The 25,660-nt window shown below is 43.5% G+C and overlaps 1 protein-coding gene across 1 annotated transcript in view; it reads left to right on the top strand.

The window, feature by feature from the left end:
• The window catches only part of ENPP6 (ectonucleotide pyrophosphatase/phosphodiesterase 6), a gene marked incomplete at its 3' end in the record, with an annotated part of 30,621 nt that extends 10,948 nt beyond the window's left edge, over nt 1-19,673 (top strand). Inside the window, exons 2-8 of the mRNA XM_080343847.1 lie at nt 159-338; nt 5,717-5,828; nt 11,224-11,365; nt 12,340-12,519; nt 14,861-14,998; nt 18,584-18,707; nt 19,453-19,673. Coding sequence (XP_080199973.1) covers nt 159-338; nt 5,717-5,828; nt 11,224-11,365; nt 12,340-12,519; nt 14,861-14,998; nt 18,584-18,707; nt 19,453-19,673 — 1,097 coding nt within the window. The remainder of the gene's footprint in view (nt 1-158; nt 339-5,716; nt 5,829-11,223; nt 11,366-12,339; nt 12,520-14,860; nt 14,999-18,583; nt 18,708-19,452) is intronic.
• Between the last annotated feature and the right edge of the window lie 5,987 nt (nt 19,674-25,660).

Genomic DNA, 25,660 nt, shown 5'->3' with positions numbered 1-25,660 from the left:
TCCATTGACTGTGACGGGAACATGGGTGGATGACCTAAGCTCCAGCAACTGACTTTTAAGTGGTGAACTAGGGGATATAAGCTGCTTACCTGGTGAACCTCAAAAAAGGTGACAGAGTCAAGATCTGATTGTGCTCTTTTTTTTCTCCACCCCTGAAGGTCGCCACTGTGAGGTCCATCAGATGACTGGAAACTACATGTGGGACCAAAAGACAAATTTATCTTTTGATATTGGTGTGAATAAAGAAAGCCTACTGCCTCTCTGGTGGAACGGATCGGAGCCTTTGTGGGTCACAATGATGAAAGAAAAAAAGAATGTTTTCATGTACTACTGGCCAGGTTAGTATGTCAAGAATTGCTACCATCTTAATCATGTGTCTTTATGTCTAAGTACTCCATACTCTGTAGGATGGCTCTTTAATACAGTGAAATAGAAGAACTATGAGTGCTTTACTAGCCATGCGTAGAAATGCATTATCTTTCTCTAGGCCGTGACAATTTGCTTATGCTTAGAAAGGAATAGACGGAAGTGTCACTGGAGGCAACTTTCCACAAATGTTACCTTCAGGGGGCACTGGCTTGCAGAGCATCTCCTCCTCCACCAGATGCTTGTTACTCTTGGCCATCTGTAGCTTCCACTGTGCTGGGTGCTTGCTCCATGAATGGTCCATGAGTGCAACTCTGTAGACCACATCACTGATCAAAGTTAAATAGTAACCATGCTTCCCAAAAGCTTGTTTGGTTTTAACCTGGAAATTAGTAGCTGAGAGCTGAAGATGATCTACCCTGTTTGGACAGGAAAATCCAGCTGAAAGCAAAGCATCCTTTGGTGAGCTGGAGTGAGCACTCTGCCATCCATCATCATTAACTCAGCTGAAGTCCCAGTTGTTCAGAGTCTGAGCCTCTCATTTAGAGGGACTTGGCCTTTCTGTTCCTCATTTGTTGGGTATTGGACCACTGAATTCACTAAGGAGGTATAAGAACAAGTCTTTTGCAAGAAATAGTAGTACACCCTTAGGCTGTCCATTTAGGGACCCACATGGAAATAAATGTTCCAGTTATGCAGCCAGACCAAATTCTTTGCAAGGCACTCAGCTTCCCAGCTTCTTCAGATTTTAACTCTGCTACCTAAGCAGGATGCAAATATCCTTGCGTGTGGGACTGGAAGCCAGAGGACTACACGTTAGAAAAGCTGTGCTGGATGCAGCCAATGCCAGCGGGGAGGGCAGCAGCAGCTGACTCACGCTGTGGGCTCCTGGCCAGCTTGTCTTCTGCATCCCAATGCGTGTGTGCCTGGTCACAGGCCTTTCCGTGTCATGTAGCTAATGGCATCCCAGAAAAAGGCCACAATTCTCAGGAAAAGGAAGAAAGAGTGAACCAAGACATAATACTTAAGCACATGGTTATTTTAAGGGTGGTCATGGTCTCAAAGGACATATTGGTCATACAGGGTCAGGAGGCAGGATGAAACATAGAACTATTGAACTAAAACACAAGGCAGCTGGGCTGCAGTAGGACTCCAGGTGTAACTGGAGTAAACAGAAGTCACCCTCAAATGCAATAGTATTAATTACATTTTCCCTGCATGATTTTTTGAATTGTTTTCTAGTTCCATAGTAAGGACGTAATGCTTTCTAAAAAGTCTAGATCTGTTATTTTAAAGCTTTAATTCTTTACAAGGCTTTTGACTGAGGAGTGATGCCAAACAAAATGAAAGAAAAAATAAGGGTTTAATAACCAAGGTGGCTAGAGGTCCCACAGACATTTGCACTGCATATGATTTGGTATTAGTGTTTAAACTTTCCAGCCTGAGGATATACTGCTTCTTAGTAAAGAATCTTGCAAATCTGGTAAAGATCCGAACAGGAAAAGTTTGGGAGACTCTTAATAGGAACAGCAACACATTGCCACTTCATTCTGGAAGATGCTATTTTCTCTGTAGCCAGTGGTGAAGACAAAAAAGACCGATCAAATGTAGCAGAAACGCATTGTGAATGCCAGTGAGCTAATTCCCAGGGTTAACTTGCACCACTGCCATTTCTTCCTCAGAGCCCGTTTCAAACTTTGCAAAGTCTGAACCCAAAATCTGCTGCTTCATCTTTTTCCCTATGTTCCTTTCTCATGTGTATTTGGTGCTTAAAGGAAGAAAATCCAGACCGCAGCAAGCAGGGACACAGGGCAGGAGGGCTCTCGGATGTGAGCACCCATTCATCACAGCTCTATCTGTGAGCCCGACATAAACACAGCAAAGACAACTCATGGTCAGAATTCACCTGGGCTCTCCTGCCTCTAGAAGTGGAAGAACCAAAATACCACCATGCCAGGGGTCCCAACTACCACCTCTGCCAAAACATAAGTGCTTGGCTTGTAGGGACATTGTTCTTCTTTCTTCTTGGTGTTTATTAGGCGGTTTCTACTCTTCAGGGCATTGCCGGGGAAAAAGTCATGAAATCCACTGACTATTTGATTGTTAAGTAAAACACAGGAGCAATTCATAGGGTGAATTGCACAGTCTCATGCCCAGGTTGCCTGTCTAAAGCACCGCTGCTCCAGTGGATGGAGAAGCCCCAGAGGAGTGCAAGAGCATCCCAGTGGTACAGGCAAAGCTTTGTAGTGCTCCTCACAATCAGCCTGGTGGCTGATGTCACGCCAAATTCCTTCATTTTCTGGCAGCCTATGAAACTGCTTCAGCTGAGGTGCAGTGACATCTTTTCTAAACACTGAAATGAGAGAAAGGGTGGATAAAAAGACTCTAAACCCAGCTTTTGCCATTTAAACCGTGGAGCTAGTCTGGAAAGTTTTCAAAAGCTTGTGTTATGACAGGAAGTATCCGACTGTTAAATCAATGTTTAGAAATGAAATTTAAAGCTAGCAGGGGTTCAAGTCTCCATGTCAGATAGATAAAGAGGAGCTTATATATCACTGCAAAAGAAGTCCTGATTCCTGCTCCAGTGGTTCAGATATCTAACATTACAACTTAGTAAATATGGCTAATCTATTTGCAGTTTAACCAATAGAAACTTAACATTCTCCAAATCTTTTAAAATTTCCTTTCCCATAATATTTAAATGAGAAAATTTATGATACATCCTGGCCTCTATCAAAATGAAATTTAAATATGAAAGGGTGTTCATGGCCAGTATTTTGGAATTCTAACAAGCCTTACTGTCAAAATGCAGTTTTAAGTTTTTTTTCATCACAGAGGCTAAAAAAACCAAACCAAACAAAAAAAAAAAACCGCATTAAGCTCTTGGTATCTAAGCAGCCTGAATTTTCACTGTTATTGCCACTGAACTGCACACTTGAAGACCCATATTTAGTGGCCAAAATGATTTCTAATTGTTGCTGCCTTTGTAGTCTTCCATGTCATGCTCATCACTTGACAATCTAGAAATAGCAAAGATATCTGAGCAATTAAAATATCTCGGATCCCCAAGAGGTTAATGCTTCCAGTTAAAATTATCTTGTGAGTAATTCTGAGGAACGTTATCTGAGAAAATTATAATCTGATGTCAGTATCTGAAGAGGAAAAAAGAGGCTAAATCATCATATTAGTCATTGGCTATGAGGAGTCATCCGTCCGAACTAAAATACTAAGTGTTTCCAAATGCGTCCTTAACTTCTTGCCTGGATTTGGATCCAAACTTTTCTCAGATCCAAGTGTCAGAGGAGAAATTGGCTCTGAAGTTCCAGTTCAGTCCTGAAGTACCAGCAAAGCCTCCAGAGGATTACTGTATCACGTCTACATCTGAGGGAACTGAAACCCCATGTCTTGCTGCTGGTGGCACCCAGGACATCACACAAAAACCTGAAGATGCACACCCTCAGGGCAGCGGCAAGGGCTCCTGCTTCCTGGAGATGGCTTCAGGTCATTCATGGAATACTTGGGTTTTTTTGATTATTTGGTTAGGGAGCAGCTGGGACACAATGTCATTTCTTGAAGGTGCTGAATACAGATGTATAGAAATGTTTAGTGTGTCCCAGAGTAAAATTTGTATGGAGTCAGTTCTTGTCAAGTAATCTGCAGGCTGTTCATCCAGGTTGCAGATTACTTGTGTGGTGGAGAGAGAAACACCAAAGTATCTCTATGCAGAAAGGGAAGGATTAAGTCATATAAGCTTGGGGCAACAGGGGAAGAACAAGAAGTGAGCAGCATGGCATACTTGAACAATTTTTATAAAAACATATATTAGATAGATGTTTGAAATGATTTAGATATATTTTCACAGAAAATTACTTGACTGTATGTTCTATTTATTATTGCAAATAATAAAATCTTACAAATAATTGTAATAGACAGGGTCCCTCAAAACACACAAAGAATGTGGAAACCTACTGTGGATCACTGGGTGAAAAGACTGAATCTGTCAGGTGTGCTGGGGCTCTTTAGCTTTTGGAAAGGCTAAACTCCATCGGACTTTACCAGCTTCCTGAAACTCAGTGAAGATCTTTTAAAATTTCCGAAGCTCAAACATTTAAGTTTTTCTAACATTTCATGGTACTCCTGAGAAGTCACGATGAGAAGTCTTGTAACCAGCTTAGGCTGCACAAGTTGTGCTTTTCCCCATGCCCCAGGATTGCACCGCACTGGTGTGAGTTCATGCAGGCTGAGATGCAAGACACTGACAAATTGTCTTTACTGAGTGTCCCAGTAAGCAAACCTCTGTCAGTCATCTCTGAAAGTAGCTCTGCTTGCTCTAGTGCCCTCTCTGTAGTTACACCTCCCATGCAACCTTCTTCTCTGCCAAGCAAGGAGTCAAATTCTGACAGTCCTTAATGCCAGTTTCTTTCATCCCAAATGAGAAGCAAAAGGACCCAAATGTAGGCAGATTGAGGCTACTGTTTAGAGTTACCTTTTTGACCTGACTGTATTGCTGTACACAGAGGCCTTTTTTGCAAAATATCTCTTCTTCTTGTGCCCTAGGAATACACTCGAAAATGCCTAACTCTGATGGAAGGACTCTGAGGCTCGTGAAAGTTAATTTGCATGAATCCAGTGTTTCTGAAAGCACACTTCTTTTAAATATTAATGTTATTCTCAGCACAGCGACTGGAGAGCAAAAGGGCAAAAAACCCCACAAAAACATGTTTTTGTATGTTCAGGGCCATGTTCTCCTGTAGGATTTGTTGCCATAAATTTCTGTGCCACAAAACAGACTGTATTTTGCAAGAACAGCTGCAAGTTACCAAGAGAGTTAATTGGTTTATACTGTTTTAATAAGACCTCCTGGGAAACAGATTTAATAGTGGAGTGCCAGTATCACATAATAAAATACAGTTTATAGAGGATATTACGACGTAAGATACACTCTGTCTAACTGGAAAGTATTTGCTGAACTTTCAGGGAACAATATCTAAATCTATTCTGTTGGAAGCCTGGAAATGAGGCGTTGTGGCTGCAGCAGTTAGTATGAAAACAAGTTAGTGATTTAGGTGGAAATCATCTGCCGTGAAGGAATCAAGAGTTTTATCATGGGAAGGTCACACAGAGACCTTCCTTTTAGAGAAGGAAATAAAAGGATCCAGTGTACAGTTTGCTACAAGCACTAGTCAAACCAGCCTCTCTCCCCTTTCCCTTCCCAACCACAAGGTTTCCTGCAGGGAAGGTGTGAGGTAAGTAATGTCACTGGGAACTTACAAACCTGAACTTGGACCCCACCGTGTGGGGTCTGTGATCAAGGTAAAACTGCAACGCTTACCACATTTTTCACTCATAGGTTGTGAGGTTGAAATCCTTGGAGTCAGACCAAGTTATTGCCGTGAGTACTTCAGCATCCCGACAGACAAGAACTTTGCGGATGCCATCAGTGATGCTCTTGAGTCTTTGCGGTAGGTCACTGGCCTCTGTGGTGTGGGGATTCCTCTCTTGAGTATTTGGGATTACTGTCAGCTTCCCTTTAGGGAGGTTTTCAGGATTGGCTCTGAGGAAGACGGAGGCTGAGACTGGTTTATAATACTGTCATAGAAACATGACTGTTACAAAAACAAGCCCTGACATTAAGATTGTAGGGAAAGATGTGCTCCTCTTTTCACCTGTAGGTTACAACACAGCAGAGACATCCTGATTTACTGTTTTTATCTTGCTGTTTCAAACAACTTCAAGGTCAGTCTGTGAGTATCTGTTCACTGCAAGAGGAGGCTTTCAAATGCTTGGATTTATAGAGAGCTCCTGGGAATCTGGAAATTCAGAAATCCAGTTCCAGGCACTTGTTTACTTGTTACTTTGTCTCCTTCTGCATTTTAGAATCTCTCAGGCAAAATTATTTTGGAGCAGGAATTCATTTTGTGCAAATATGAGAAAGAAGGAGAGGAGTTCAGCTGGAAGGGACCTGCAATGGTCAGCTAGTCCAACTGCTGGGAATGATGGGAATGTATCTCTCAACCAGCTCCTAGGAAAAACATATGCTCCACACCCAGCTTTCCAGGTTCACCATCTGTCATCCAGATGTTAACAAGGGACAATTCCATGTACCTTGTAGAATCAGGGAAGATTGCACAGCCACGAACAGAGTCAATGCCTTGCCTTAACTATAACTAAAATTCCTCTCTTAAAACCTTGCTGGTTCCATAAGTTATCCAATCCTAGGATGCACTTCTAATTTGCTACTTGCAAGCTGCCATAGCAATTTGAATTTGAAGAGTTTCATGTTCAAATGCTGAGTGGTGTTTATCCTGAAATGGAGGCTCCAAAATGATGAGAGCACTGCTGGAGATGTTGCTCCCAGTTGCACACTGGGTCCTGCTGCACAGATACTCACAAATCACAGTCTCATTTACAGCACAGGGCTTAGAGAAAAGCTGTCACTGAACATGTGGGACATTTGATCCTGAAATTATTTAGCTTATATTTTAAGAAAAGTACATGTGACATGAGGAGGTCATACGTGCCATAGGAGTCTTTCTGGAGCTTCTACAACACTTTCAACTCCGTGAATAAAGAGGGGAATGGAAAACTGAATACAAGCATCAGCTCTGACTTCTAGTGGAACTCAGAATTCCATGGAAAGCTTATTTTTGATCGGATGTCATTTGAGGATGGATCAGGATATGCTTGAAGCTCCTTGTCTGGTTTCTATGAAGCAAGGTGCATAAGGCTGCTCAGGACAGGTTGCAGCTTTGTAATTGTGAACATCACTAAAAGTGAGGCACAACCTGTTAAAAGCCCCAACCCTTCAAGCTGCTCTTTTGGGTACTGGCACCCACTGAAGACGTTTTCAATAGTTGATTCACCCTGAGGCTCAAGACTGCTTACTGCTGCCTTCAGTGGAAAAGAAGAAAAAGGCAGGGACACAAGAGTGTTTGTTGGTGGGACAGTTCATAAGAGGTGAAAGCTGGCAATTTCAAGAAAAGAGCACATCGCTGCCTGTCACGGAGGCACCCCAAGATTCAGGGTTTTAGCACTCCAAAAGTGACTTAAATACAGGTTCAGATATCAGTTGAGGAAAATTATTAAGGGGCAGCAACTAATACAAAAGGCGGTCCACAGTGTGCATGCACATGGCTTCACGCAAAACAATGCTGGAGCCATCCCTGAGTCCCGGAGAAGTACACACTTGCCTAAACACGGTGTGGGATTATTTTAAAGACATACACGTACTCGTAGTGAGTACGGGAAGTGTACACTCGCGATTCTGCAAGGGTAAATTTATAATACACTCGCAATCCTGCAAGGGTTAATTTACTTACATGTGCAAATGTGCACGGAATATTACACGTGCTTACGTGGAAGCACGGGAGGAAAATACACTCGCGATTGTGTGAGGAAATAATATATACACGTGCTCGTATTGAGCACGGAAAGTTACATGTGTAAATGTGCACGGAAAGTTACACGTTCATATGTGGAAGCACGGAAGGAAAATATACCCACGATTGTGTGAGGATTAATTTTACACGTGCTCATATTGAGCACGGAAAGTTACACGTGCGTATGTGCACGGAAAGTATAAATACACTCGCAATCCTGCGAGAAGTTTTACTCACAGCCGTGGCGGCACGGCAAGTGGAGTCTCCATCCTGGGGACGGGGGCTCTCGATGGCAGCATCTTGCTCGTGCTCCGAGAGATGTGTGACAAAGGGTGGGGTCTCGACGAGAGTCCCGTTTTTTATTGGCTGATCAGATCTGACTGTGGGCATTCCAGAAGCTTCTCTGCACCCCCACACTGGCTGTGGGTGCCCCTGAAGCCTCCAAACATCCCCCATGCTGGCCGCGGGTGCCCAGTGGCTCAGTGGTGCCTCAGCACTCCCTTCTTCTAATGGCCCTGGCCAGGGTGCTCTGGGGCCAAACAAAAGAAGCTGTTGGCCTCAAGTAGCAGAGAGAGAGGGAGATGTGCCTACTCCTTCCATACTGAAGGAGGGAGGGGGAGAGAGGGGGGTTTGCATCCTACCACACTGCCACCATGATATCTGCAGTAAACACCAGCTACAGTCTTCTGCTGAGCCCAAATCGTACAGATGGTGGTGGAGCTGTGGGAGGACCAGTCTCTGGTGTCCATTTACACACCATCCCCTCTTGAATTTCTTCCTGGGTTCTTTTCCTTTTAACTAAGTGTCCTGTCTGAAGCAAGGCAGGAAAGAGGTAAAAGGAATGATAGTTGATAAAAATTAATAATAAATGGCTGGTGTAAATACTTCTGGGGCTTACAGTAAGAATGAAGGGTAGAGAATGAAGAGAGAAAACAACAGGGAAGTTTTCTTTATGCTTTCTCTTGTTTGTTTTTCCCATCATTCATCCTCTACATTTAGTCCTTTAAAATTCAGCAAACATATTCCAGTGCTGCTGGGCCAGCCCATAGGAAGGAAAGCCTCTGAAATGCCTTCATTTTAGGTGTGGTTTAGTAGGAGTTAGCATCTCTGGGTAGAAGAGTCTTCAGCTGCGTTTTATTGTCATTTACATCTTTTGCAAGAGTGTCAGACTCCTGATGTTGTTTAAAGGCTGGCAAATCCAGCCGGTTTCCTTTCCACACCCCAACTAATTGAAAAAGCCCATTAGGCTGAGGCTGGCACTAGCTTTATGTGGGAAAACAGCCAGTGGCAAGGGCAGTCTGTTGCCTGGAGCAGTGCCTTGCTCAGCTACCCTAATGGCAGGTATTAGTAGTTAATGAACTGTGCCTACGCTCTCATCATTAGCAAACCTTACCAGGACTTCAGGGTAGAGAGAGTAAGCCCTTTATTGTGGTGTGGTAGCCTAGGGGTTAACTTGAGTTTAGGTGCTGGAAAGTCCTTACCCATCTTCACCAGGGTGGAAGGGAATTTCATCTATGCCCTCTGCAAGGGCAGGAATGCAAATCAGGGAGCCACTGAGCTCCTCTTGCAACCAAAGGGAACCATCCTTCAGGAATATTCTCCAGTCTCTTCAAACAGCTGCTTTGAGACCACTATTGAGACCAAAATTTTTCAAAACTGAGTTAAGCACCTGTTTTTGACAAGTAAAACTAAAACCTCTTTTCCATAACTATAATTCAAGGGCCATTGTGATCTACCTGCCTTCCTGGACAGGTGCCATGAAGTTTTCATAGTACTTGCAAAGTGTGTTGGTAAAATATAAAACTCTTTTTGGCATTACTTTCTTCAGGAAGCCTTCCTTAGCCTTTTCTTTTGAAAGTTACTGGTGATGGGAGAATATGGGATTAACACACAATTAGAAAGACAGATTACTTTTCCTGTGCAAGCCATGATCAGAGATGCCAAGTTTTCTTAGGAAAACAGGCAAAAAATGGAAACAAAGTCAAACTCAATCTTATAAGCTCTGGATGTGCTGTACTCTATCCTGCAAACTCCAAAGCATGCCCCATAGTTGGAGCTTGTCCCATTAAAGTCATGTGCAAAGCTGAACATTTATCCTTACAGCACTGAGCCCTCACTGAGAAATCTCACCACTTGTTTTATGCAATAAATCTCTTTCTTAGCTTCTATCTTGATCAAAATCTTCATTTAGTTACAGGTGAGAAGACACAAAGGAGTTCAAGTAGCTAATTAATACAGGCACTGTAGCAGAAGAAAACTGTTTCAATAGATTCAGTGAGTGTATATGCATGTAGAAATCACAGGGTTAAATTTTAGAAATTAATTTATGCCTAATACAGATGGGAAGTAATGCTTAAAATGAAATTAGGGGGAGGGAAGGGCTGCTTCATTTGGATGATTTTATAATCATGAAGAGTGAGAATGAACACTCTTCTGCAGGGCCAGTGGTGGAGAAATTCCCACCATGGCAGAGATCTTCAGCTTCCTTCAGGACTGCTCCTCTGAGGCCTTCAGCAAACTTACAAGCGCAAATGACAGACGCTAATTCATTTATTTGGTCCCGCATCTCTGATTTTTTCTTTTCTCTCTCTCTCGTCACACCACACTACTTAAGGGCCTTTAATCAGAGAAGCTGGACCTGTCAGGACATCACACAAGGTCTTTTTGTAGGGATCTTGATCTGGATGAGGGCATGTATTATGGATGGCACACCCTGTCATATATTAAGTACAGTAGAAAAAGACTGGGTTTGAACTCCCTGAGCATAGATTTGTGATTTTATCCACATGACTGCTCTCAGGCAGCTTTACAGTGAACTGTAAAGTGGTCATGAAAATGTAATTAAGCACTGATGTGCAGTCCCAACTAATTAGACTGAGGGCATTCAGTGCAGAAACCTGTGATCAGCTAGACTTGTGCAACCCCGAGATTACATTAGTTTTCCTTTGGTCATATTCCTGAATAAAAGCTCCATCTGAAATCTCACCCCTATTTACAACACTTGGGATTTTGCAAGGCCATGGAAGAGCTTGTCCTGAGTTGACCTTGGTTGTTCAGAAGACCTCACACAGGAGAAAGTCAGACGTGCCAAACTTTAATTAAAGCACATTTGACTGGTAGTTCCCACAATCCTTTTAAGAAGGGCATTCAGCACGGAAATCAGTATTTCTTCCGGGTCTTTGTCATTAATTGAAAAGCCACCTTCATAATTTGAAGAGGTAATAGAGGGCTGACAGGCCAGCTTGTGCATGCACATGACAGCTTCTACCTGGCATCTCTGATGGGAATCTCAAGCAAACTCAGGAGACTCTGGGCATGAATAACGAGCCCAGCCATGCAATAGTGGGTAGGAAAGCACAGGCTGGAAGCAGAAAATTGGGTTTTGCAGTTCTGTGTGCTGATGAGGACAGTAACGCTGGCAGCCAGGAGGTCCCCATGTGCATCAGCTTCTCACTCCTTCCCCTCCCTTCACCTCCAGCAACGGCAGCGCCGAGATGGCTGCTGTGTACTACGAGCGCATTGATGTGGAAGGCCACCACTACGGCCCTTCGTCCCAGCAGCGGAAAAGCGCTTTGAAGGAGGTGGACAAAGCCCTGAGCAACATGATCACACTCATCAAGGTGAGTGGCATCTAAAACGCAGCTCCTGGGTGTGTTTGGAAAACACTTTTAAAATTGCTCTTTGTGGCACTGCCAAGAGCCTATTTGATGCCTGTTAATCGAATGTGTTGGCTGTAAATTTTCATTTCCTGAGAAATAGAGGCTACTGGGATCATGTGGACGTCAAGGCACCATTCCTCTGATATTCATTTTTGTCGATGGCATTATAATTCTCCTAGTGGATTATTATACTGATAGCCCTGGGAAGCCGTAAACCAATGCACATGTTGCTCTCTTTATAACTTGTGTTGCCAGCTGGGATTTATAGTAGGCCAATGAATCAAAACCACACACTTCCTAAGGTTTGTGCAATCAAACAATTAGCTTTTATAATGGTTTTTATGGCACCACTCAGTACCCTGTGTACATTAAACTTTGTTTTAAAAAATGTTATCTAAATGATTTTGCAGTGAGTAAAGGAGGATACCAAGCTTCCAGGTAAATGTCCATTCTGTGAATATTTCTGCCAATGTAAATGCACATTAGAGTTTTTCATGTGTTTCAAATTTCACTAAACTACAAAAGCTCTAATACTCATTGATTGTGTTTGTATCAAGAAGAGGGCAACACCCCTGCCACAGGTAGTACCATGTCAAAGTTGCTCTTCCCTAGCTGTTTTGACCTACAGATGAAGAAAATGGGATAAAATCCTGTCTAAGACCAACTGGGACTACGGGTTTGTGGAGCTGGGATGTAGTATCTGGTTATTTGAGTAGGGAGGTGGATTTATTTTGGCAAATTTCTCTTTGGTGTTGACCTCTTCAGCTCTTCCAGGGCAGTGGCAAAGCACACTGCAGGGCATTTGTGGCCGTGACCATTCTGGCCAACTTCTGCTAAGTCAGTGGAGGTCTACTGGGTTTTAATATTTGTCAGTGGGCACAGATGGTGTGAAATGCTTACCCAGCTGTAACCACTGTCACACACTCTCTTCACAGAGCAAGGGCCTTCAACATGAAGTCAACGTCATCCTCTTCTCCGATCACGGGATGACAGACATCTCTTGGACAGATAAAGTGATTGAGCTGAAAAACTATATCAATATGAGTGACACCATACAAATGAAAGACCGAGGTCCTGTGGTGAGCCTCTGGCCAGCTCCAGAGAAGCACACAGAGGTAAGCACATCTTGTTTGTATTTATCTGGTTGTGTGTTTCTGTGGTTTTTTTTATGACAATTGTGTCCTTTGTTTGCTCATAACATTCAAATTCCCCTTTCAGTGATGTTTGTAAAAATCAGCCCGAGGCTCTCACCAGGATCCTGTGACACTCTTGTGATTCTGGTTTCTGAAGGAAAGTCACACCAGGCAAATTAAAAAGCATGATCTTTCACCATTATTTGGCAGAAATACGTGCTTTCAAACCCCACTACTATGTGCTTCTGATAAAGAGCTAGAAGATTTTAGCTCAAAATCCATGTTTAGGATTTTACATATGTATTAGTCAATTTATTGACACTCTAGTTGGGATTTTCAAATTATCTGGTGGAGGTCAGGCATTCAGTTCCAGTAAACTCCCCCAGAGTTTGAGGAATTAACTCCATTAGACTCAAAGTACAAAAAAATAAATTTCTTTCAATATTCTTTTTTGAAGAATTTTGATGAATAAGCATATTGGATTGAATAAACCTTAAAAGCCCAGGGCTAGAACTGCAGGATCTTGAGTGACAAATTAAAACAATACAGAAAAAAAATTGGAAACAACTTTAAAAGAATTAAAATGCATAATTTGTAACTAATGGACTAGTACATTATAATTTAACCAGAAACCAATGCTTGAAGTTATTATTGCTGTCCTCAGAATACGGATGAGTGAATGTACAAAGTGGGCCATCCATGCTCCAGGTGAATAATATTTCATTTTCTAGATTGTTTTTAGCTAGTTTCAGTGTATTGTAGCTTGTGCAATTTTTTTGAAGAGAATATTTGCTAATTTTTGTACCCAAACATGCTCTCCAGGAATTGTATAGCTGTGATATGTGAACATTTCTCAAATTAGTGCCAGAACTGAAAGCTGCCTTAGAGGCATACACAAGTCTATCATTCAATGTTCCTGCTGGGGATCACAGCGTTTATATATGCACTCCTCAGCCTTAACTCAGAGATCCCTATTTTTGCAGGCCAGACCTTCAAACAAGGACAAGTATAAGTTGTGACTTTACACAGGCATGGGGTTTCATCCAACAAAGCTCTTAAGCACATGCGTCTCATTAAACAGCTTAATATCCCTAAGGAGAATAAAATACAGTGCCTCACACCGTGGTTTTTTTTCTTCCTTCATTTCTTCTTAGGACTTCTTACTAGCGTGCTGCTTTTTTAAGTGAAATAAAGTTGATTTTCTGTTTCCCAATAGCCAGATTCTTATATTCTTAATTTAAAGAGCCATGTTTATGAATTAGATTGTATCGTAGCATCGTGGCATGACATGTAAGAGTTGCCCCATTTTGAAGCAGCAGAAGTACTCCTGAAACACCAGGGCCACTCTCTAGTCCAGGTCATGGTGGGAGGGTTGGGCTGAGTCCTGCATCACACCTTGGTGTCCTCCTTACCGTGACTGCATAGCAATGCACATCTCTTGCAGACGTATACACACATCATGTGTGCAAGGGAGACTTGCCTAAAACACTACTGAAGGACCTTTTGTTCTTGTTGCATTCTTTACTATGTGTTCCTGAAAATTATTTATATTTAAGCAAAGGAGTGATATAAGCTCTGGGGACTCCAAAAACTGCCTTCTCTATGACATGTGAACATCATTTTTAGGCATTTAAAGTATTTTTCTGAATAATTTGTGGTTTAACCACATTTGTGTGATTATATTCCAGATGGTGTGATTAATATTAATAAACCACTCGTACAGCATTGTGCAGCTTCAGAGCCACAGGCATTGGCTGATTAATCATCTCACAACATCCTTGTGAAGCAGATAACTAAGCACTGCCAATCCCTTTGGTAGGAATTGACTGGTTAAGTGTAAGAAAAAGACATGAGGTGACATTACTTGTTCATTGAAGAGCACAAAGAGGGAAATGGTGGCAGAGGCCAAAGGCAATATCTTTTTTCCACATCTGTACCCAGTCCACTTTGTGCCTTTGAGCATCCTTCATCACTTAGAGCTTACGGTCTCCTGTGATGATTTGCATTCTGCTGGTCTGTCTCTGTAGGCTGATACACTCCTCACCCGCACACATTCATGAGTGCGTGTGTTATAAATATGTGTGATACATTAACTCATGCATTCCTGTGTGTTTATGATCAAGTTTTAATAATATCCTAAGCCATATAAACAGGTTTTGTACAGTCGTCATCTTTGGACAGGCAAAGTCCCAGTTTTAATGTGCTGATGATTAGCCATTAAAGGGGATTAGCTATTTCACAAATTCTGGTGCTTCCATGAACCCATAGGTGTACATATGCTCTTTGCAGCCACATGGTGTTCTAACATTTCCTTTCTTTGCAGATATATCAAAAATTGAAAGCTGTGGAACACATGCATGTTTATAACAGACAGGAAATTCCAGACAGGTTTTTCTACAAAAAAGGAAAATTTGTGTCTCCTCTGACTCTTGTGGCTGAGAAGGGATGGTTCATAGTAGAGGTAAGTATAGAAGCAAAATACTTAGACATGCATGTGAAAAGGTACAATATATCAAAACAATAAGAACAATGTACAGTTCTATGCTGGGCATTGAGTTAGAGTTTTACATCATTTACTTGGGCTGACTACAATACTAATGTCAAATATTGCTGTGTGCTTAAAAGAGCCTAGAGGCACAGTGGCTATGTATATATGAGGCAGCTAAAGTTAAATAGTCAAGATGGTTCTTTTTTCTCTGTTGTCATAAAGCAGGAGGAGTTTTTGTATTTCCCATTCCAATTGTTGATTTATTCCTCTTCGCCCTAACCATGTACCTTCATCTCAGACACAAAGAGAGTGTTTCCATTTCTAGATCTCACTGTCCCTCCATTCAGGAGTACTTTGTGGCAAATCTCCCCCTGCCTAGCTTCCCACTCACCAGACTCTGTCCTAAAAATGCTTTATTTCTCCCAAATCCTCCAGTCCCAAAAGGGTCAGACTGGGAATTTGCTCCTCAGAGATACCCGGTGTACACACTGCAAGTCTGAGAGCTTGATAAGCAGAGAATCAGTTAGACTTGCACATGAAGATGTTTTTACATACCAACTCATTTTGTTACTACGTAATAATAGGAATTTTTATTATTATTATTTTATTACTATTATTATTTTGTACTTGTATTGCTACTGAGCATCTCCACATTACAGATATTAATGGCATCCCACTCCAGCTTGGAGGGTGAGGCAACTTACATATCTAATAAGTGAATAAATTGAGGAGAAGTACTGGGTTATTTGCCCAAGGCCATACATTAAGTCAGTAATTTGTCAATCAAATCAAGGAGTCCTGCTTTTTTATAGTGTCCCAGCACTTTCATTGGATCACATTGCCTTGCAGATTATTGTAGGTCAGCTGAGCATCTTCTTTCATGACCTTCAGAGATACCAGGCTTTGCTCCAGATGATCCACAGTGCCGCATTTCTCACTAGCCAACCTGACTTCAGGTTAATAATTTCTACAGCCGAATAGAAATGCATCTCTACAAAAACCCAATTGCTTTTGAGCACAGATGGGTGAGCACCAAGTTTCTGGTTTAAAAAAAAAAAGCCAGAGTTAAGATTCAGACTCATAAAGTAGGCATCTGAAACATTTGTGCTCAAATGATTTTTAAAATTACAACTAAACTCTTTTGTACAGAAGTTCAACACAGAACATTTTTACATATTCTGTACCAAAAAAAAAGGCACTTTAAAAAAATCATTGAAACTCTGACAAACCTTAATAACAGTGCAGCAAACACTGCTGCTATGGTAATTATTTCTGTCTCTCTGCCCATTCCTTCCCATTGTTTCTGATTTTCCAGAATGTCCTCTCATTAATGCTGTCAGATTTTCCTTCTCCTTGGTACATTTTCATTATCTGTGAATGAGACGTGAAAATGAAAGTTTCCCGTCATGTTTTTAAAGCAATAATTGAGCCTTCTATTGTATTTCCTGCCCAAATCACTGAGGATGTTCAGCTCTTCCCTGACATGCTTATTGAGTATTTTAACTCTCTGTTGGCTAGTGGATAGATATATGCTAATTGAAAAAAGGGAGGGGTTTTTTTGGTGTTTTTTGTTTTTTGTTGTTGTTTTTGGTTTTTTTCCTAAGAGAGAAAGTAGATGTATCTTGAAAGTTGTTGTTGGGGTTATTTTTGCTGGTGATAGTTTTGGTTTTGTTTCTATTGTTTTGTTTTTGTGGGGAGTTTTTTTGTGTGTGTTTGTTTTGTTTGTTTTGTTTTTGTTTGTTTTACCCAGCAAGGAGCATAGGAACAAAAGCCCACGTACATTTTGGTTAAAGCAGGATGTGGAGAGATTTGATGCACCTCCAGCTGTATTGAAGCTGGTCTGTTAATATTATCTTGTTCCGACGAGTGAGTGGTCCCCATGCTTTGAGCAGATTTTCCCGCAGCTGCTGTTCTGCATGCAACAACGGTGCTAGCCCTCAGGGCTGCGTGCTCACCCTGTACCCATCCTAGTGTACCTTCCCAGCTTTTAGGGGACAGTTGCTGTGCTGCTTCTAACCACGCACATACAGGGAAAAGTCCATAATCAGCAGTCCCAGACATGCCTCCCTCAGTCATCACTGAGTAGCTGTGCCAGCCCAAGCTCAGGCTGAGCATGAAAAATTAATATCTCAGTTGTGAAAGAAAGCAATAGGTTTTCTGACCTAACTAGCAGCAAAAATAATGGAAATGGCTGTGCCTTTCCCTGCACATCTAGCTGCAAGTACGTATCTCCTGGTGTCTGGGCAAGTGATGAAAAGGCACATACCTCCTTCATTTAGTGCTGCTGGGGACGCAGCTGAGTCCACGACACCTGATAGGACATGGGAGAGGTTTAGCATTGGCAATGTCACGATACTGCCAAAGAAACACCACGTTAGACATGACTTGGCTTGTCCGGAGCTGATGTTAACAAGTGCTCTACAGGCTGGCTAATGGTGAGCAGCCCAGCGACAATCAGTCCCCAGGAACTGCGAGAAGCAGAGCCAGAGCATAAGGAGAGGCTGTGGTAGGAAGAGGAGAAGGAGTCTGTTTTCTCCTTGGCTTGCTCTGAGCACTGTCAGTGAAATAGGTGGAGACAAGGAAAGAGATTTAATTTGTCGTCTAAAATTGTTTAATTATCTGGTACATCTGCTGAGTATTACATATAAAGAAATGCAAAGGATACTCCAGGGATTCCCCTGGAAAGCAGTGGGAAGAGCCACACTTCATAGCCGTAATCATTGCTGTCGTCAGTGCTCCTGCACACGGTCAGTTTTCTTCTTGGACAGAGAAGGAGAACAAAACTAGACAAAATAAATGGTTGTAAAAAAGAAAAGGATCCTTGGTCAATCTGCTTCACCTCTGCAGGGGCTGCAGCACCAGTTGCCCAGGGTGGGAATGCAGGAGACTTTATTGGGGCATCTTCTGTGCTCCTGTGACAGTGCGTAAAGTCCAGACCTGGCACTTTAAGGAACCGTAGCTCTTTCCCTTTAACCACTGGAGGAATGAATGCCAGAGGTCTAACAAACTGTCAGCTGATCTTCTTTGTCTAAGTGAAATTCCTGCCATATTTTGGGAATATCTGGAGTGTTGTGTTTGCTGTGATCCCTAACAAGCATGGGACAAGAGAAACTCACAGAGAGGGCTGGTCCAGCATTTTGAGCAGACCCGAGGGACTGCTGCTCCTGAGGATTGAGACAATAAAAGGCGCTATTGCAGATAGTCTGATAAGAGCTGTTAATATGGAACAGGAGAAAGTAAGGAAGAAATTTAAAAGTATGACCTATTGCAATATGGGCAAGGAAAACCAAGAATTACCATGACAAATTGTTAAAAGCATGGATCCACGGAGCAGGGAGAGGAGCACTGTTTTTGGTCCAAGCCTTTGTGCCCTGGAAGGAACCTGAATACTTCCTTAAGGAAGCCTTAATAGTAATACAAGCAGGCAGAAGAAATAATAATAGAAATTATGTAGTAGAGGTGTTACTTGTTCTGCACATGGTGGTACAGTGTGGCACAACATAGTGCCCCATGGCACCCCACGCACAGCACTAACCACACTCTGCTGTTGTCACCCAGAGCAGGGACAAGCTGCCCTTCTGGGAGAACGGGACGGGGAGGAAGGAGGCCTGGCAGAACGGCTGGCACGGCTACGACAACGAGCTCATGGACATGAGAGGCTTCTTCCTCGCCTATGGGCCAGGTATGATGCCACCATCCCCAGTGTCCCTCTCCCCTCGCAGCCCCACAGCCCCTGCCCCATCCTCCCAGCAGCCCTGGCATGTCAGGACCCCAATATGGCACTCTGCGATGCCCAAAAATTACAAATAGATGGCAGGATTTCCTCTCTACAGCTGGATGCTGGGAAGGTTTCTAGCTCGATATCTGGTTTATAGCTGGAGAAACAGGGCAGAGAGACATTAAGGGATTTGGTCAGCCCCTCTCTGACATCCCAGCACAGTAACTCTGTCCCTTTGCCCTCTTTTCCAAGACTGGCCTACATTTTTAATTCTGTTTAAAGCACATGAATTCTCCTTTTGTTGGTGGATTTGGACTCGCCAGCACAGAGCATTTCCTTTGGGAAGGTTGCAGTGTGCTTTGCCCACCCATCTGATGGGTGAAACCCTTGATTTCAGCTTCATCAGTGGAAAGCCCTGCTGAGCACCGGGCTGCGACTGCAGACGGGAGCGAAAGCAAAGCAGAATGTGCAATACAATTATTTCAGGCTATTAAATCTACCAAGCATGCACAGTAAAGTAACTCCTGTACTTAATAACTTAATTACTTTTTCTTAGTTTTTAGAATAAAATTGGAGTAGAAGCAAAAACAATGAGTTAAAACTTTTAAAATGTTGTTGCTGCGCTATTTTCCCCCACAGCGCCCCATGTTGCAGGAGCTGAGCCCAAAGCCGTACGACACTGACTCCTCTTTGCCTGTTCTCCCTGCAGATTTCCGATCCAACTTCCGAGCGCCTCCCATCAGATCCGTGGATGTTTACAACATCATGTGCAGCCTGGCAGGAATACAGCCGCTACCCAACAATGGCTCCTGGTCCAGGGTGGAGTGCATGCTCCGAAACACGGCCCCCTTGGCACCGCTCCCCCCGCGTGGCAGCTGTGCCCTGGCGCTGGCTCTGCTCGCCCTGTTCGCCAAGCAGATCTTACTGTGACCCCCAAACAATGTTGGTCAGTGTCACCAGCAACTCCATCCGTCTCTTTTTTTTTTTCAAGTTCTTCATTTGAATAATAACTTCATTAATAGTGCGCTGCCCCCCCCACTCTTCCATCGTGCTCCACCAGGCGTGAATCTGACCCATCCTGCTTTCACAGCAGTTATAACATGAGGCCAGGTTTTCTGCTGCTCTAAACACAGCCAGGGAGTTGGTGTTGCTACTCTGAATTTACAGCACCAGTAACGAGAGCAGAATCCTGGCTGGCTATCTGCAAGATTTTCTGGTGGGTTCACGTGAAGATCTCTGAGCATCAAACACATTTTACCCCAGCATCTTTAATGGAGAGGCTAACCCTGGCTCCCGGAGCTGAGAAGCTCAGGGGCGGAGATGGATCTTTGTACATTTGTGTTCTTTCTGTTTTACTCCTTCATCTCCAGCAGAGCCCCACCTTCTCCTCACCAACACATGCTTCAAAGAGCCAAGCTCTTGGCTGAGTGATCATAGTGCTGAGAGAGGTGGGTCGACAGGAGAGCACTGAGAGCATCCTGCTTCTCCCAGCCTTTCCTTCTTCATTTTTCCCAAAGTGAGCCCTGGCCCTGCACACCTCCAGGGCTGGGCTTTCCTCATGGACAGCTATGGAGGGAGGGGCTGGGAAAGGTGAGAGCAATACAAATCCTCCACTTAAAAAGCAGGAGGAAACTGAAAAGGCATCTGGACACACAGGGGTCAGGAAAGTAGAATGAGGAAGCCTGGCACTTAACAGCCTCTCTGCTTTTCCTGTTGAAGATAATATCACCTGCTCAGGTTTTGGGGTTTTTTGTACTCAATTGCATTTCTGAAGGTTTCTCAACACCTGCTGCTTTTCTACCAGCTCCTGCTCTCTTCACTTCTGCCCAGTGAGCAGCACATTTCCCTTTACTCTGCAGCAGAGAGAGAAGTCATGCTGATGGATCTCCTGCCCTCTCAGTTAATCTTAGCTGATATTTCCATCATGGGTTATCAAGCCCAAATGAAGTTAAATAGCAAGAGAGGATGGAGCTGTTGTTGGAGGTAATGCCTCTGAAGGTTTACTCAAATGGAAAAGGCATTCCTGAAAATGTCAACATGGAAGATATATTAAATCCTTGAAAAACTTGATTTTCCCCTACTCATTCACTCCAGTGCAGCCTCAGATCCACCTTGAGGTGATGCTCAACACAAGGCTGGTGGCAAAGCCAGCACCACAGTCTGTTAGACTCAATTCACTTAATTGTTAAATCATCTAGTTGTCACAGTCTTACAGAGTGGGATGGATGGATGCCATGATGGGTCATTAGAGAGGTGTTGTTTTTACTTCATCAAGTTTCTACTGTGAAATAAGCTCATCTAGAACAGGGCTGGAAGGGTCTGATCCCACAAAGTGTCCTTTCCTCTTTGGGAGGCTGTGGCCTTCGGCGATGCCCTTGGGGGTGCTCGGCACTTGCTCTGATATACCTCTGAACCAGGAGCCTTCCATTACAAACTGCCTTTGGAAGGATTTAGGTCCCTCCCCATGCAAAATAAACCTCTAGGAATTATTGTTCCTATGGATCCAGAGTCAAATATGATCCAGGTGTGTGTGGTACAGTGAGTTTAAAAAAAAAAAACCACAACAAAACACCAAACAAAAAAACCAACCAACCAACCAAAAAAACCAAAAACCAAACACCAAATTAAACTTGACAAGAGATTTCTGTAATAGCAGTAAAGATTTATGTAATGTGTTTTTAAAGCTCAAGTGAACCATCAAATCAATTGGGGGGAGAAAAGGGAGAAAATCAGTCTTTGTTATTAGACTTCAGTATAAAAGGCAATTTAGTGCTTTCGAAGCATTTGCAGTAGCTGTAAAACAAGTACCTATTGTTCAGAGTTCCCTGTTGATCTTTAATGGACCAGGCTCAATGAATTCACTGGAGCACATTTTTAATGTGAAAAACTCATCAGTATACAGGATAACAAAATGACTAAATTACCAAGTTTTGTTTGAAAATCAACAGGATATATACAGTTGGTGCCTGCTAATCCCTTCACAGCCTGCCATTTTAACTCTTACAGTGAACAGAACCCAATGTCCTTTCACAGTAGAAGAGATCTTGAAAGTATAATGGCATATTCAGATTCTCAATTATACAAGCAGAAATTGAAAATAATAAACTGCGTCCACTGAGTTGTTCCAGAGATGGACCATGACACACAGAACCAACATTGATCCCTGGGAATACATCGTGTATCTCGTTTTTGTCAGTGTCCACATGCAAATACTACAGAATAAATCTTTTAATTGCAATACGATTTGTTTGACCTTAATACCAGCGTTGTGTTTACAGCAATACGCCTCAAAACATACTTGAACTGTAAAAGGGAAATTTGATGGTAAACCTGCAAGAAGCTCCTTAGCTTCAGGAGAACTACAGATGATTATTTTTTAAGAAGTGCACCTTTCTTCCTCAGAAATGTTGTACCTCTGAATCAGTTCACATTCTCATTCAAAAATCAAGTGTCTTGGCTCTAGCTTATTTTTCTGTATACTGTGCAATGGGGGTGGGTGTATTTTAAAACCTATTTCTGAGTGCTGTTTTTGTACAATGACTGATTGTGAATGAGTGAATAATTCTAAGAATGCTGTTAGAAAAAAATATGCATCTTTTTGTAAATACTGTGAGATTTTTGAAAAAAATCCACCTCTGTAAAACCTTGCCTTTCTTGTTTGATTGCTGCATCAAAGTGTGATAAACAGTGTTTGAAGCTTGTGCTGATTAATCATCAGAAAGATGAATGATAACATTGTTTAGAACGGCAGAGTTGTCAGCATGTAAATTAGGGACATTAAATACATCACACGAGATACTGTAGCTTGTATATGCAGTCCTTTTTTTCCAGGGGTATCTTGATATTTAACCTTTTGAACATGCATCCAGGGACATGTAATTCACACTAGCAAATGGACAAACAGTTTTGTTCTGCTAAGAAGAGAGGTGAGCATTGGATGGTCTCTGTAGACCCACTTCTCCAAGCCCACCTTGTTACCATCCCATCAGCTGCTTGCACAGAAGTCAGGTTCGTCATCACTGGTACCAGGGTGCGGTTGGTTTGGACTTTCCGGAGCCCTCAGTGTACACCCCACTTCCCAGCACAGGGCAGTGCAAATGGCAATGAGACCTCAAAAAACAGCACCAAGAGCCTCAAGGACAAGAGGCCCTACTCCTGCTTTAAGCTCCAGAAACCAACGATGTTCATGGAACAGACTGATTTATGTCTCCAAACCTACTCTGGGGAATTTATCTTGTTTTCCTTACATTAGTTGACCATAAGGGCAGGGAGATGATGATGGAGAAGAAGTAAAGTCGGAGAGAGCAGCACAGATATACCCATGAGTCCTTTAATTCACAACAGGTGCTGCCAGCACCACCAAGGTCTGCCCAGAGATGTTTCCTCCATATCCCATGAACATGGGTCCTGCAAACCAGAGGATGCTGAGGGGCTGTCCAGATGGGGACAATGTGGGAGTCAGGCTCAGTCAGCCCGTAGCTGTGACAATTTTCTGCCTAAATAAGCTGGACAACTTTCATCAGTGAGCTTGATGGCCACATAAATGACACAATTGGCCAGGGCTTGCCAAATGAGCCCTCCAGCATCTTTCGGGATGCAGCCCCACGGAGATGCTTTCCCAGCGGCCCAAACACCAGCCAAAGCCCTCCACAAGTACCAGGCCTTCACAACTAAGGGTTGAATTAAGAGAATTCAAGGTGCTGGCCGCCTTGCTTGTCTTCTGACTGCTCAGTAGAAGTTAAAACATCTGTCAGACATTAAGCTCCACACACTGTGGGGAGATGGAGACCAAAATAGCTCTGGGCCCTAAGAAGTAGAAAAGCTCAGTGTAACCTTTCTCCCCCTGGGGCCACGACACAGAGGGCAAGTGACTGCAAATCCAATGGGATCTTTTGAAGACAACGTGACCTCATGAAGGGAAAAGTTCTAAACCCTCCATTTTAGCATAGTGAGTCTTTAATAGCCATTTTGAAAGACGACTTTCACTTATACAGAGAAATGGGAGGTTTTTGTGTAGGTACTGAAACACATTTATGTTAAAGGAAGATTATTGCGGAGTGCTTAAAAAAATAAGAACATTTCAGAATTACAGTTGACTGGACACTGTAATTCTCAAGCTTTGTAGACGTTTATAGCCGTATAGATTATTCTTACAAAATTTGAATTATATGGAAGTTACTTGCAAATTGCTATTATCCCAAATCTAGCAACTCCATATCAATAACACAGTTTCGGCTCTACCAGCCCAATTTCACCAGAAATCCCGGTGGGCTGCCAGCAGACCCGCCCTGGTCTCTCATACCCCTGCCTGGCCTCTGTTCCACGCCCCCAGCCCCACTACCAGGGGAGCGCCCTGAAGCCGCCGCACCTTAAAGCCGCCTTTTCCCACAGCTTCTGCCACTTTCTCGGCTGTCTGGGAAGTGTCACCCCCTGGGTGCACAGATAAGGTCCCGCTATGGGGTCGAAGCCCCCAATCAGCAGCGGCGCTGAAATAAAGAACAGTGTTTTTCGAGGGCGGGGAGGGCGACAGTGAGGAGGATGCAGCTGGGAACGGAAAGGCTCTGCGGGATCTGGAAGTGGAGATCTCCCCACATGCTGCTTTTAGGGGCCGCGTTTGCCCTTTTTTTGGGTGTCGCAGGGCAGGAGGCGGTGGCTAAAGGGCGCCAGGAGCCCCTGTTTTTAGGGGGCTGTCGGCGGGCGCCCCGGTGTGCCCGGCCCGGCAGCGCCCCCTGGCGGCGCAACGCGGTACAGGCAGCCGCAGGGGCCGGGTTCCCCCGCCGCCCCCCCAACCCCTCTGCCTCCTAGTAAAGGAGGGGAAAAATCCCGCAGCCTTCCTGCAAAAAGATGGGACGATTTAAGTTGTGGGGCGGCTGGAGTGGAAGAAATCAGTAAATTTTAGTCAGAAGGGTTGTGGTAAATAGAGTAAGAACTGGGACTTTTCTTCCATTTTGTGGTTTTTGTTGTGTTTTTTTCTCATTCTCCCCTTTAATTCTATCTCTGTTACCTTTTACTCCATGGCTGATTCCCCCTCACAAACCTGCTGCCTCCGTGTAGTTTCCTGAGTGAGCCTCCTGCCTCCTGTCTGCTTCTGCCCGAGGTTGAGCGGCCTCTGAGAGACGTGGGTGTTTACGTGGCCCTTCATGATCCCCAACAAGAATCAGCTGGATATACTTCCAAATACAGGGGACTTGGGCTGCATGTAGAGCTGCTTTTGTTGTTACTAAAGCCTGATCCCACAAGTGGGAAACAAAATATGTCTGCAAAAGGGGAGCAGAGAGCGGCAGGGATGGAGGAGGCAGCTCCTTGCTGTGACCTGTTCTCACTCGCAGCTTCACCCTGGGTTAAATGTGGCACCCTCCAGTTAGGCAATCCCAGCAGTGCTGCTCAGGAGGGCTCTGAGCTTTCATCAGCTCAGGGAGACTCTGATTAAAGCAATAAAAGATGTCAAGGAAACCAGGGGCAGAGTTGAGGAGAGCGGGTTGAGGTTCGCACCAGGCTGCCTCCGTGGAGGGGTTCTTGGCCACTGCATCGCATGTAGATGTGTATAACCCAGTCATGTGTCCATGACAGGCGGTTTTATCCTTTCTCCAATAGTCTGGTGTGCTCCTCATTCTACGGTGCTAAAACAACCAGTGCATTACCAATCACTCTTTTGTAATCCCCTATTCAGGTTAGCTTTGTCCCTGCAGGCCACGGCCATGCAAAGTGACTCAGGAGGCACCTGAGTCTGATTTCTGAGAGAAGCCTTCCCACTCTCTACATGACCCTTGGGCAGAAGGAGGCTCTGTCAAATTCAAAATTAAATTTTTAAAAGTGCTTATTTGCCTGTCTATGTATCCATCCATCCATCCATCCATCCATCCATCCATCCATCTATCCACCTACCTGTAAATCTCTCCCTTGCCACCTCTTCCATG

The sequence above is a fragment of the Nesoenas mayeri genome (assembly GCF_963082525.1).
Source record: "Nesoenas mayeri genome assembly, chromosome: 4".
NCBI classification, from domain to species: Eukaryota; Metazoa; Chordata; class Aves; order Columbiformes; family Columbidae; genus Nesoenas; species Nesoenas mayeri.
This window is presented reverse-complemented; position numbering and strand designations above follow the sequence as displayed.